This window comes from Chrysochloris asiatica, unplaced genomic scaffold, assembly GCF_000296735.1.
Source record: "Chrysochloris asiatica unplaced genomic scaffold, ChrAsi1.0 scaffold00349, whole genome shotgun sequence".
Classification (NCBI taxonomy): Eukaryota; Metazoa; Chordata; class Mammalia; order Afrosoricida; family Chrysochloridae; genus Chrysochloris; species Chrysochloris asiatica.
In genome coordinates, this window is record NW_006408867.1 from 1,381,740 (window position 1) to 1,395,025 (window position 13,286).

The 13,286-nt window shown below is 39.2% G+C and overlaps 1 protein-coding gene across 1 annotated transcript in view; it reads left to right on the plus strand.

The window, feature by feature from the left end:
* The window catches only part of LOC102826862 (dimethylaniline monooxygenase [N-oxide-forming] 5-like), a 19,411-nt gene extending 9,352 nt beyond the window's left edge, over positions 1 to 10,059 (plus strand). The window contains exons 5-8 of the mRNA XM_006875989.1: positions 2,761 to 2,957; positions 5,706 to 6,058; positions 6,192 to 6,264; positions 9,687 to 10,059. Coding sequence (XP_006876051.1) covers positions 2,761 to 2,957; positions 5,706 to 6,058; positions 6,192 to 6,264; positions 9,687 to 10,059 — 996 coding nt within the window. The remainder of the gene's footprint in view (positions 1 to 2,760; positions 2,958 to 5,705; positions 6,059 to 6,191; positions 6,265 to 9,686) is intronic.
* The last annotated feature ends 3,227 nt before the right edge of the window (positions 10,060 to 13,286 follow it).

Here is a 13,286-nt window from a genome sequence, read left to right on the forward strand (position 1 = left end):
CAGCCCAATTCGTAACCACTACGCTACCAGAGCTCTAGCAAGCAGTAAATTGAAGCAAAATGTGTATGAATTGTTGAATGAAAAACTGATCTGCTCTGCAAACCTTCACCTTATTCACAATAAAAAGTCAAATAATAATAAAATGTAATGTTCTGCATCCTAGTTTGGTGAGAAGCATCTGGGGTCTTAAAAGCTTGCAAGCAGCCATCTAGCTACAACTCTTGTCTGGAGCAAGAGAGAATGAAGAAAACCAAAGACTCAAGAAACTAGTCCATAGGACTAAGAGCTTACACCAACCTCAGCCTCATCTAGCCTCTGTCCAGAAGAACTAGATGGTGTCCAGCTACCACTAACAACCATTCTGACCAGGGACAAGGTAGAAGGTCTTGGATAGAATTAGGAGATAAATGTAGACTAAAATTCAAAATCATTTAAAAAGAAAGAAAGAAAAGGTCAGACTTACCAGACCAATTGAAACTATAGGAACCCTCCTTCAAAAACCTATCGCCATAAAATATCTTCTGAACTTGAAACTGCAGCCACTCCCAGATGTCACCTGTCAGCCAAATAATAGATTCGGCTATATAATAAATAATATCACCCATGAGTACTATGCTTCCTTAATAACTAACTATATGAGACCAAACAGTCAACATTTACTCAAAAGCAAAGATGAGAGGGTAAGGAGGGACAGGGAAGCTAAACTAATGGAGACAGAACAACCAGAATGGAAATAATGAGGATGCTGACACATTACAAAAAGTATAGCCAGTGTCACTGAACAGTTTGTATAAAAATAGTTAAATGGGTGCTTAATTTTCTGTGTAAATTTTTACTTTAAAACCAAAATATTATTAAAATACATTTACAATACCAAAGAAGTAGATAGGGAAAAAAAAAAAAAAAAAACATGAAGCACAGCTCTACTCTGACACATATGAATCTGAGTTAACTTTTTGGTAACCAGTTTTTCTTTCACTAATTATAATTAAGTGAGCTAAGTAAGTGAAAGATTGAAGTAAACCGAATGTTAGATAATGAATCTGACTCTTTTTTCACTGTCATGGCACTACTTGGATTCTGACAGAGACTGCAAATGTAGTAAAAGTAAAAAATAGGGAATCCAGTAAGATCAGTAGATTTCAGTAGTAAAATTCAAGAACAGAAAAGAGGAGAATGGGTGAAGATAATAAATATATGGTCCTATTTAGTTGGAAGTTTTATAATGCATCTATAGTGATAGGGAAAGATAGAATGAAAGCACTCCACTTTAGGCATATTTCATTTAACACAAAAGCAAGTTATCCAAAAACACATCTTTTATAATTGATTATTCAGCATTATTATTTTTTCCATTGAAAAAATAATAGTTAAGTTTAGAAGAAAATGAGCTAACTTTTAAATTCAGGACTATTGACTGTATTAAATATTGTTGTTGTTAAGTGCTGTCGAGTCAGTTCTGATTCATAGCAGTCCTCATAGGGTTTCCTAGGCTGTCAATCTTTATGGGAACAGAAAACCTCATCTTTCTCTCACCGAGCTGCTGGTAGACTCCAACTGCCAACCTTGTGGTTTGCAGTCCAGTGCTTATTCTACAAAGCTATACACTCCCCATATTCAATTGTCTTAATAAATTAAAAAAACAAAACAAAAAACTCAACCTATTAGGATCTTGAGATATCCCAACTGCTTTTGCCTATATTTATTTACTGATCTTTATTTATCACTTATATTTTCTCAGTTTTTAAGGCAAATTACTACTAAGTCACTTACTAAAGGCTTACTTCATTTTTAATTTTTTTTTTTTAAACATATACTCATAGTCACTGATGTCATCTCTTCTGTTGTCTCTGGCTAGTAGGAATTAAGATTATAAATGATGCCCACCATATTACAAAAGCAACAATCAAACAAATAATTCAGACATTTTTTTCATTACACCAGAATGCAGAAAAGCTTACAAATATATTGTTGTTGTTAGTGCCTTCAGGATGATGCCAACTCATAGCTACCCTGTACAGGGCTTCTGAGAAGCAGTTGGTGGGTTTGAAGTGCCAGCCTTGAGGTTAACAGTCCAATGCTTATCCTACAGTGCCACACCAGGACTCCACAAATATAGTACAGAAAGATTTGAAAAGGGCATATAGTGACATTCTATTAAAATCAGTACACTTCTTCTGAAGCCTTTGATTGATTAAATTTTTTACTGTATTTTTAAAATTTGGATGCAAACTATGGAGTGAAATTCTATAGCCATTAATATTGTCATTTACTTCTAATTTTAAGTTATTATATTTTATTTATTTATATAAATCACACAAAATACAGCTATGGCCATATTCAGGAATACTTTTTAATTTAAACAGTAATTCAGAAGCATCTGCTTTAATGAATAAATTTTTCATCCAGAAATTTGACATCATAGATGCAGCCTGTCTCTGGAAGTCAGTAGTGAGCTCCAGCAGAGCTCTGAATTGTGACCCCCTGGACGTTACTTTTTACTTCCTATTTTTCAGTAACCAACATTTCTAAAACTTGGCTGTTGTTGCTAAGTACTATTGAGTTGATTCCAACTCAAAGCGACCCTGTATAGGGTTTCTGAAGAGTGCCTGGTTGGTTTGAATCACCATCCTTGGGGTTAGCTGTCGAGCGCTTATTCTACAAGGTCCTAAAACTAGAAAAGGGTAAAATAAAAATAAAAATCATTTCACTTACAGGCTTCTTTCTCTCTTTTGCTCTTTTTCTTTTTCTCTTCCTCAGGTGTTCCTTAGTACTAGACGAGGAGCCTGGGTTTTACATCGTGTTTGGGAAAATGGGTATCCTATGGATAGTTCCTTCTTCACTCGGTTCAATAGTTTTCTCCAGAAAATATCGACAGAACTAACAAATAAACATCTAGAGAAAATACTGAATTCAAGATTCAATCATGCACACTACGGCCTGAAGCCTCAGCACAGGTAATAATTTGTCTGCTCTGGTAGCGTAGTGGTTACGAATCGGGCTACAAACCTCAAGGTAAGCAGTTCGAAACTACCAGCTGCTCTGCAGGAAAAATATGAGGCTTTCTGCTCTCGTAAAGATTTACAGCCTCGGAAACCCTGTTCAGGGTCGCTATGGGTCAGAACCGACTCAACAGCACTTAACAACAACAACAATGTTCACGTGTAAAACATAATTTGCCTTCAACTTCAAAGAATTCACATTTACGGTGGTCTTTTAATCTCATGCACTTACTAATATATTTATAAGTTTATAATAAACATATATTCATATATTTATTCACAGAAAACATTTATGCTAGTATACAAGGAACCTGGGTATTGAATTACTAACCTGGTGGCTTGGCTACCAACTTCAACGTGGGTGATTCAAACCCACAAGCCATTTCACTAGAGAAAGATGGGACAGTCTGCTTCCATACATGATTGTTGTTGTTGTGAAGTGCCGTTGACTCAATTCCATCCCATAGCAACCCTGTACAGGGTTTTCTAGGAGCAGCTGGTGAGCTTGAAACACTGGCAATACAGTTCAAACAGCTTTGCAGTCTGGCGCATTAACCCACAGTGCCACACCAGGATTCCTTAGAAATCCTATGAGGTAGTTCTACTATGGTAGCATAGTCGGGCTGCTAACCTCAAGGTCACAGTTCAAAACTACCAGCTGTTAGAGAACAAACAAGATGGCAGATCGGGTAGAAGTATAAAAAGGCGTTCCATCAGCAACAACACGGAATACCTGACCAAGCAGGCTCAGAGGATAGTCCCAGATATAAAGGAATATTTAGAAGGTTGGAAGGCTTACAGCTGGAAGAATCTGTGGTAGAAGCAAAAAATCCACTGCTTTCTAGTTCGGGATGTTCAGCTGCTCCAGGAGCCGCCTTTTTGGGTGAGACCAAGTGGGAGAAGGATCGGAGCGGCCACAGATGCCTGGCAGAACCGCAGCGATAAAGGTGTGGACATTATTTTCTTTTGGTAGCTGTTCATTGGTCCCTTGCTGTCTGTGCACCTCCATTCTGGTGACCATAGGGGTGCCTGAGCTAGTGCGCACCCCAGCCACACCCTCGGAGGGTTCTACCACGCATGCGCACAGAGCTCCTCGAAATTTAAAGAGACAGTTTCCAATTAAAACCAAATGACCATAGCCGGCCCTGAACTGTTTACAACTAGAAAAAAGGCCTGAATGGGGATTGTGGAGTGGGACAAGCAGAAAAAAAGAAATAAGCTGAAAATTAAATCCTAAATTAAGCCAAAACGACCAGCAGTGGCATCTTGAAATTGCTCAGGAAGAAGAGTGAAAAGGGAAGCCCATTTCCTGATCACATCTACCTGGAGGCAATCAGAAAGCATAAAAAATAGCAAAATAAACAACCATATAAGTATTAAGGCCACAAACAACCCCTGAATATGTCCACAAAACAGAAGACGATGACCATATCTGCACATGTCCAGAAACAAGATAAAGTGACTGAGGCAAATGAGCTGGAAGTAGACCTATACTCTATACTGGAAGATGGGCAGGCTTTGGAAATGCCTGAGAAGGAATTCAGAAAAATGATTATAAAATGTATCAAAACACTGTACAATGGAGTTGAGAAAAATAATGAAGAAGTCAGGAAAGTGTTACAGGAACAATCATAAGATAAATATAGCATTGGAAACATTTCAAAACCTATAGAAAGAGGTCCAAACAATTAATTATAGAATATCAGAAATGGACAATACACTGAAAGGGCAAAGGAGTAGAATTGAAGAGATAGAAGCCAGAACTAGTGAGTTGGAAGATAAATCTCTCAACACTACTAAGATAGAAGAACAAATACAAAAAAGGATAAAAAAAAAATCTGAAGAAGGCCTAAGATTCATGTTGGATAACATGAAGAGGAATAACATAAGAATTATTGGCATTCCAGAACAGGAACAATCACACAAGTCCACAGAGGAGATAGTTGAAGAGCTTCTGGAAGAACATTTCCCTAACATCATGAAAAGTGAAATGATAAGCATTCAAGAAACTCAACGAACCCCAGGATGGATAGACCCTAAAAGACAATCACCAAGACATATAATAATCAAGTTCTCCAAAATCAAAGACCTCTTTCTGAATTCCTGTAAATCTTGTGTTGGCTAAAAGGTCAAGAGTTCAAGCTTACCAGCCACTCCTCAGAAACCCTATATAGAGTCGCTATGGGTCAGACCCAACTCGACAGCACTTAACAACAACAACAACAACATTAAAGGAAGAATTGTTCGCATGTTTCTCTAATTTGTGTCCACAGAGATAGAATTCTTCATGTTTTACTACCTGTAGAACAGCCAACACAAGGGATATTCCAATAACCAGATCTTAGCTCTAGTGAGCTGTCCAAGAAAAATACCATCCCATATAAATGAATTCACCATCCAGAGAGAGTGAGATCTGTTAAAAAATCCAAACACATGGCTAAGGCAATAGAGGAAGAAAGAGAAGTAGAGCTGACTGAAAATTCAAAGAGACCTTAAGGAGACTCAAGTGTGGCGTAAAATATACTTTGCAGTGTAAAAATATCATAACTCAAGCAAAGACAAGAGTAGATACATTGAGGGAGAAAATGGTTTCTGTTGAGAGCTGAATTTGGTACTTGGAGATCAAGTACCAAAAAAAAAAATTAAACTAAAACTTTCTTTTTGTATATTCACTTACTTGGGCTCTTTGATGTTTGTGTACAGAGTTTTAAGTCAGCATCCAACTGTCAGTGATGACCTGCCCAATCACATAATTTCTGGAAGAGTCCACATGAAGCCCAATGTGAAGGAGTTCACAGAGACAGATGCCATTTTTGATGACGGCACCATAGAAGAAAAGATTGATGTTGTCATCTTTGCTACCGGATATAGTTTTTCTTTTCCCTTCCTTCATGGTCTGATAAAAGTTAGTAACAATGAAGTGTCTCTGTATAAACTTATGTTCCCCCCAGACCTGGAAAAGCCAACATTGGCTGTCATCGGTCTTATCCAGCCACTGGGTATTGTCCTACCAATTGCAGAACTCCAGTCTCGCTGGGCTACTCGAGTGTTCAAAGGTATGTGAGTAAACAATGGAGAAAAGCTAAATTAAATTCCCAGTTTCTTTTTGACACTTGTTCTTTCCTTTCAAAACAAATGTGTCCCTCCTATTCCTTGGAACCCTGCCAGACTCTGAATTTTCTCTTCTAGGACTGAATAAATTGCCCTCAGTGAAGAACATGATGGCAGATATTGCCCTGAGAAAAAGGACTATGGAAAAACGGTGGGTATTTTTATATACAATTGTAACAACTAGTTGGAGACTCTTATAGGGAAAAGTGCTTGACTGCTAACTGCAAGGTCAGCAATTCAAACCCACCAGACACTCCTCAGGAACCCAATACAGAGTCACTATGAGTCCGAATGGACTCAATGACACTTAGCAACAGCTATAATATATTTGTAAACTTTTCTGCATTCTGATATAATGAAAAATGTGCTAATTATTTATTTAATTGTTTTTGCAATATACCATCACTTAACAACAACATAGGGATCACGGAATTCCTAACATAGGATTCTAACACCATACTTCATCTCATTCAATTATGTGATTTAATTTTCTCTCCTTATTTACAAGGAATTATAGACATTTCCTAAAAGATCCCCGATGGTACAGTGGTTAAAGCACTTATATGCTAACTGAAAGGTCAGCAGTTCGAATCCACTTCTTGGTAGAAAGATGTGGCAGTCTGCTTCTGTAAAAATTACAATCTCGGCAACCCTAAGTCTCAGAGAGTAACCATGAGTTGGGGTCAACTCAACTATCGTGGGCATAGACAATTTTTATACGTGATTATGCAAAACAAAAGCAAGTATGAACATTTCAACCCCCTAAGTCAGCCATGCAGGAAGTAAGCATTTCTTTATAAAGCTTAAAATCATTTCATCATAAAATAATGAAATATTAAATCTGAATTTCAGCCCTCAACCTATTAAACTCATAAGGAATTCAATCTAAGTTGTTCTTGGGGTTTCTTCCCAGGATTTCCCTAGAATTCAGCAAGCTTATATGACTACCCAAAATGAAGGAATAATCTGGTTTCAATCCCAACATGTTTCTTACTGACCACAATGGTTTACTCTCTTAGAATCTAGAGGCTTTTGGCATCCTTGCCTCGTGTAGGGTTCTGCATCATTGCTGAGGCTGGGACTCCAGCAGATATGGGCTTCACAGGGACACCACACAACTATTCTCTCTGAAGTTTTTCCAGGGCTTTAAAGACTCTTTTAGATCAGACTTCTATAGAATTGTGTAAAGTCTTTCCCTTTCCTCTCTTGTTACTTCCAAATATATTTATCAGATTCTCTCCCTTGATCTCAGAATTTAAGGAAGCAAAAATAAGGAGGAGAGACATCTTGCATTTCTTTGGTCATATAACAATTTCCCTGGTATAAGACAACACAAAAATGGTTGTTATCTCTGTTAAGTGCTATCGAGGCAGTGCCGACTCAGAGAGACCTTATATAGGGTTTCCAAGGTTATAAATCTTAGTGAGAGCAGAAGGTTGTATCTTTCTCCTGCAGAGTGGCTGGTGGCTTGAACCGCTGACCTTATGGTTTGCAGTCCAGTGTTTACCCTATAGAGCCACCACACTCCCAGTAGAATGGCTGTTGTTGCTAAGGGCCATTGAGTAGGTTCCTACCTATAGCGACCCTGTATAGGGTTTCCGAGGAACAGCTGGTGAGTTTGAACTGCTGACCTTGCAATTCAAATGACTTTGTAGTCTGGTGCATTAACTCACAGCGCCACACCAGGACTCCCTAGAATAGTAGGGGATAGGGTTATAGACAAATACACACAAATTAATATCTTAACAAATTATTTTGCCATATTGTTTCAGGATTCTATGAAGACTTTATTGTATGTGTGTCCATATATGCAAATGAAATTCATTATAAAACATTTTATAATCAGTTTTGAAAAAGTAACACCCCGAGAATATCATTGATTGAAAAATTCAAGGGATGTACCCTTCAATAATTGAGGAGATGATATGTAATGTTTCTAATTCATTCATTCGAAATGTATGTTGTACCTATGCATATTGCTAAGCATTTCCAATAGGATTGTATAAACAGAAAATGGAGAGAGATGTAAAACAGTAACACTTTGTGTTGTTTCTACTTACGTAACAATAACTCTAACCAGCTTTCTTTACCAAGACTTGAGGGATACAGACTCTATGTTATGGAGAAAAACTCAAGAGTGTGGACCAAATGTTCAATTCTTGCAGAAGAGATGTCCACTTCCACATGCCTCTAAAATGATAATTTGTGCATCATCATCAAGAAAGATCCGCTAGCCTTGTCCCAGGTCGTGCAGCATGTGTGCAAAGGTTGCTACTGTTCCATAAATCACATTTCTATAAATGAAAAAATGTACACTCCTTCCTCAAGACACTTGACTTCCAAATGCTGGAAAATGTCATAATAACAATCACATCCACAATATCTGCAATGTGTATGCCACCTCCGGGATTACGCAGTCCCTGGATGTGCATCATGCTATGCTCAGAACTGAAAATCTGGGTCAAGGGAAAGTGTTTCAAAGAGTAGCCATTCCCAGCAAAGCCTGTTTCCCCTATACACTGTCTCCCTACACCCCGCAGTCACTAAGATCCGGCACCAGCTTAATAGTGACTATCCAGTTATCCATTCCCTGGCTGACTGCTGACATACAGGGAGCTAGAAATTAAGGGTTTCATCATACCTATATAGAACATACAGGAAAGTATGAGTGGACCTCAAGTATGGAAACTTAGGTTCCACTTTATGGAACCCTGTGATTAAATGTTGAGCTGCTAACCACAAGATCAGCAGTACAAACTCACCAACTGATCCAAGTGAGAAAGATGAGGCTATCTGTTCCCATAAAGACTGACAGTCTCTGAAACCCTACAGGGCAGTTTTCCTCATAGACTCACTATGAGTTGGAATCAACTCAATGAATGTGGGTTTAGTTTTTTTAGGGTCCTGGTGTGGCGATGTGGGCTAATGTACTAGACTTCAAAGTCTGTTTGAACCTCAAGGTCAGTGGTTCAAGCTCACCAGTCCTCCTTGGAAACCTTATACAGGGTCGCTATGGGAGCTCTGGTAGCATATTGGTTACGAATCGGGCTGCGAACCTTAAGGTCAGCAGTTTGAACCTACCAGCTGTTCTGCGGGAGAAAGATGAGGCTTTCTGCTCCCGTAAAGATTTACAGCCTCGGAAACTCTGTACTCGGTTCAGACTCCATGGCACATAACCACCACCACCATGGGTCAAAATGGACACGACAGTACTTAACAACAGCAATAACAACTTTGTCATTAAACAACTGGGTGTTGGGCATGTCACCTCATCTTTTAAAAATGATTTCCTCATCTCTGAAGTGAACAAAGGGAGTCTCTGGGAGGCACAAATGGTTAAGCACTCTACTACTAACTGGAAGGTTGGTAATCCAAATGCATCCAGTGGAGCCTCAGAAGACAGCCTGGTGACCTGCTTCTAGAAGTCCTGTGGAGCCATTCTACTCTGCACACGTAAAATTACCATGAGTTAGAATCAGCTCAATGGCACCTGTTTGTTGTTTTCTGCAGTGATAGAAGTTGTAAGCCTTCATGTAATTTTCTGAGTCCCCCAACACTTCCTTGTCATTGTAGGTATGTGAAGACCCCGCGTCATACAATCCAGGTGGATCACATTGAGTACATGGATGAGATTGCTACACTGGTGGGGGTGAAGCCCAACCTGCTATTCCTCTTTCTCTCTGACCCAAAGCTGGCCATGGAGGTTTTCTTCGGCCCATGCACTCCATACCAGTACCGTCTGCAGGGCCCCGGGAAATGGGATGGAGCCCGGAGAGCCATCCTGACCCAGAGACAGCGAATCATCAAGCCCCTGAGGACTCGAATCAGTAGTGAGGACAGTCACTCATCACAGCTCTCCTGGGTTAAGATGGTACCAATTGGGCTGTCATTTCTTGTAGTTGGTTTATCCTACTTTAGATATATTCATCATGGTAAGCGGAAATAAATGAATGCACAGTGAGTGGGAAAAGTATACAATCATTTCTGCTTATGCTAGATCATTATATCTTTTCTTTTTAAAATCAACACTCTATGTCTAATATTATTTAATACTATGATTTTTGTTGTTGTTGTTGTTGCTGCTGCTGTTAAGTGCCATTGAGTCAGTTCCAACCCATAGCGACCCTGTATAGAGTTTCTGAGGAGTAGCTGGTGAGCTTGAACCACTAACTTTGTGGTTTTTACTGACTTTGTAATCCAGTGAATTAACCCACAGTGCCATACCAGGACTCCAATACTATGTATGATAGCTACTATAAAAAATGGTACTTAGATGCACTTTATAAATAGATTTATTCCTAAAAATATAGGTATGTTGCTGTTAAGTGCCACCAAGTTGGTTCCGACTCATAGCAACCTTGTATAGGGTTTCCATGGAGTGACTGGTGGGTTTGAACCACCAAACATATAGCTAGAAGTCCAGTTCCTGTCCTACAGTGCCATACAAGGACTCCAAAATATAGATATGCACTACGTTTTTATAAATACTATAGCAGTATGAATGCATAAAGGAGCTCTGGTAGCATAGTGCTTACGAATTGGGCTGTGAACCGCAAAGTCAGCAGTTCAAAAGTACCAGCTGGTCCACGGGAGAAAGATGAGGCTTTCTGCTCCCATAAAGATTTACAGCCTCAGAAACCCTGTACAGGGTCGATATGGGTCGGAACCGACTTGAAAACATATAACAACAACAACAATGAATGCATACAGAAAGCTCAAAAGGAATCTTATGTGATCTTTAAGAATGTTTTTGTAAATTATGTATACTTCTTACACATTACCAAACACCTTGAGGGAATGAGTTGATGGGCCTGGGGGCTCAAGGATCATAGTCTCAGGTGGCGCCATGGTAAATTGGCATAACATAGTCTACAAAGACAATAGTCTACATCCTACTTTGATAAGTCACCACTGGGATCTTAAAAGTTCATGGGTGGCCATCTAAAGTACAGTTCTTGGTTTCTGTCTGGAGGAAAGAAGAATGATAAAAATTGATGCTTGGAAACAACTAGTCCATTGGACTAATGCAGCACTCACATTGTCTCCAGGATCCTGAGACAAGAACTAGTGGATGTCCAGCTGCCATTGCCAACTACTCTTGAAGAAAGGGATTACATTTAAAGGTCCCAGATAAAGTAGAGGGATATGTGGAACAAAACTCAAAATTATAAAGAAAGACCAGTCTGACTGGTCAGAAAGAGACTGGAGGAACCTGAGACTATGGTCCTTGGTGACCCCTCAGATCTGGAATTGAACTCACCCCCCGGCTCAATTTCAATCTAATGGCAGAAAGGTATGAAGGGGGCACAACAACACTAGTGAGGTATGTAAATTAGAATGGTCAGCCATTTGAGATCAAAACAGCATTTACCTAGGGACAAAATTCAGAAGGATTGGGAATGAAGGAGGAATGGAAACTAGAATCCCAGGGAGGAAGTGGGATAAGTGATGTTACACTGAGGAGATTGCATGCATTACAATGAAACGAAATATATGATTTGTTGAATGTAAAACTGATGAACTGCTCTGTAAACCTTTAAATAAAAAGCTTTAAAAATGGTTTTGTAATATTTTTTTTTAAAGTGTTTTCACAAAGCTAGTCTTCTCATATTCTTTTTGTTACGTGTCTTTGAGTCAATTCCAACTTACAGCAACCCTGGAAAGGATTCCTTGGGAGCAGCTGATGGGTTTGAACCATCAATCTTGCATTAGCAACCCAGTTCTTATCCTACAGTGCCACAGCAGAACTCCAGATTCTTTGTACAGGAATTTATAGATAAAATTTTACTTTACCCTTGATTTTATCTTCCCTATTATCCTTTCTTCTTTTCAAGTAAGTCTATCAAATGGTCACCAAGACATGAAAGCTCTAATCTGTAACACAGAAGTTAAAAGACACAAGGACAAATATTTGAGACTTCAATTAATTAGAAACTCAAGAATCTAAAAAAAACACTTTTCCTTGATTAAGTTCATTTGCAAGCAATCTTCGTGCTTCACAAAAGCAGCTAAAGAAAAGAGTACAGTTAATGACGAGGTACTCTAAACTTTTAGAATTTAGAAATGAGCAATCGCAATACTATATTAGGAGTCCTGGTGCAACACTGTAGGGTAAGCACTTGGCTACTAACCATGAGGTTGGTGGTTCAAACCCACCAGCTGCTCCTCAGAAACCCTATAGAGGATCACTATGAATCAGAGCTGACTCAATGGCACTTAACAACAACACTTTACATTAAGGCTAAGGCTATATTAGAGTCCTGGTGTGGTGCTGCAGGACAATGCGCTGGACTACAAGGTCAGCTCAGCAGTGAACCACAGGCTCAGCAGTGCAAACTCACCAGTCACTCCTCAGAAACACTATACAGGGTTGCTATGAGTGGGAACCAACTAGATGGCACTTAACAACAACAAATCTATATGCATACCTAAGTACCAAATGCAAGCTGAAGGTGACTGTCCAGCTCCAGAGAAGCTCTCCATATATAAACTTGATAGGTGACTTTTGAATTTTGTGATTTGGGGATACCACAGGAGTCCTGGTATGGCGCTGTGTGTAATGCGCCAGACTGCAAAGACCTGTGAACTGCAAAGTCGGCAGTTCAAGCTCACCAGCTGCTCCTCAGAAACCCTGTACAAGGTTGTTATAGGTCGGAATGGACTCAACAGCACTTAACAACAACAGACGAGTTCTCAGACCTGAAATGCCTTCTGTTCCTTCATTGAATTATTATGTAAAATCCCTCCAAGACTCACCCTCTGTTATTTAGCTAATGAGAATTTTCCTGTCTCCCTATTAAAGTCAAAACCACCATGAAATGAGAGTTTAAAAGCAGTGTTAAACCAATTAAATCTTCCTGTCATTGTATAGTGGTTCTGAGGAGCAACTGATGGGCTTGAACCACTGACTTTGCGGTAAGCCAGTGTTCATCCTACAGCACCACACCAAGACTCCATTTAAATCTTAAAGTGAATTAGTTTCAGGGTTTTTATTTTGGCTTGGTTTGGTTTGGTTTTTATCTGGTGGCATAGTGAATTAAATGTTTGGGCTGCTAACCACAAGGTCAGTGGTTCTAACTCAGCAGCTATTCTGAGAGAGAAAAATAAGGTTTTGTGCTCCTGTAGGATAAGCACTGGTGCTAACCACAAAGTTGGTGGTTCAAACCCACCAAC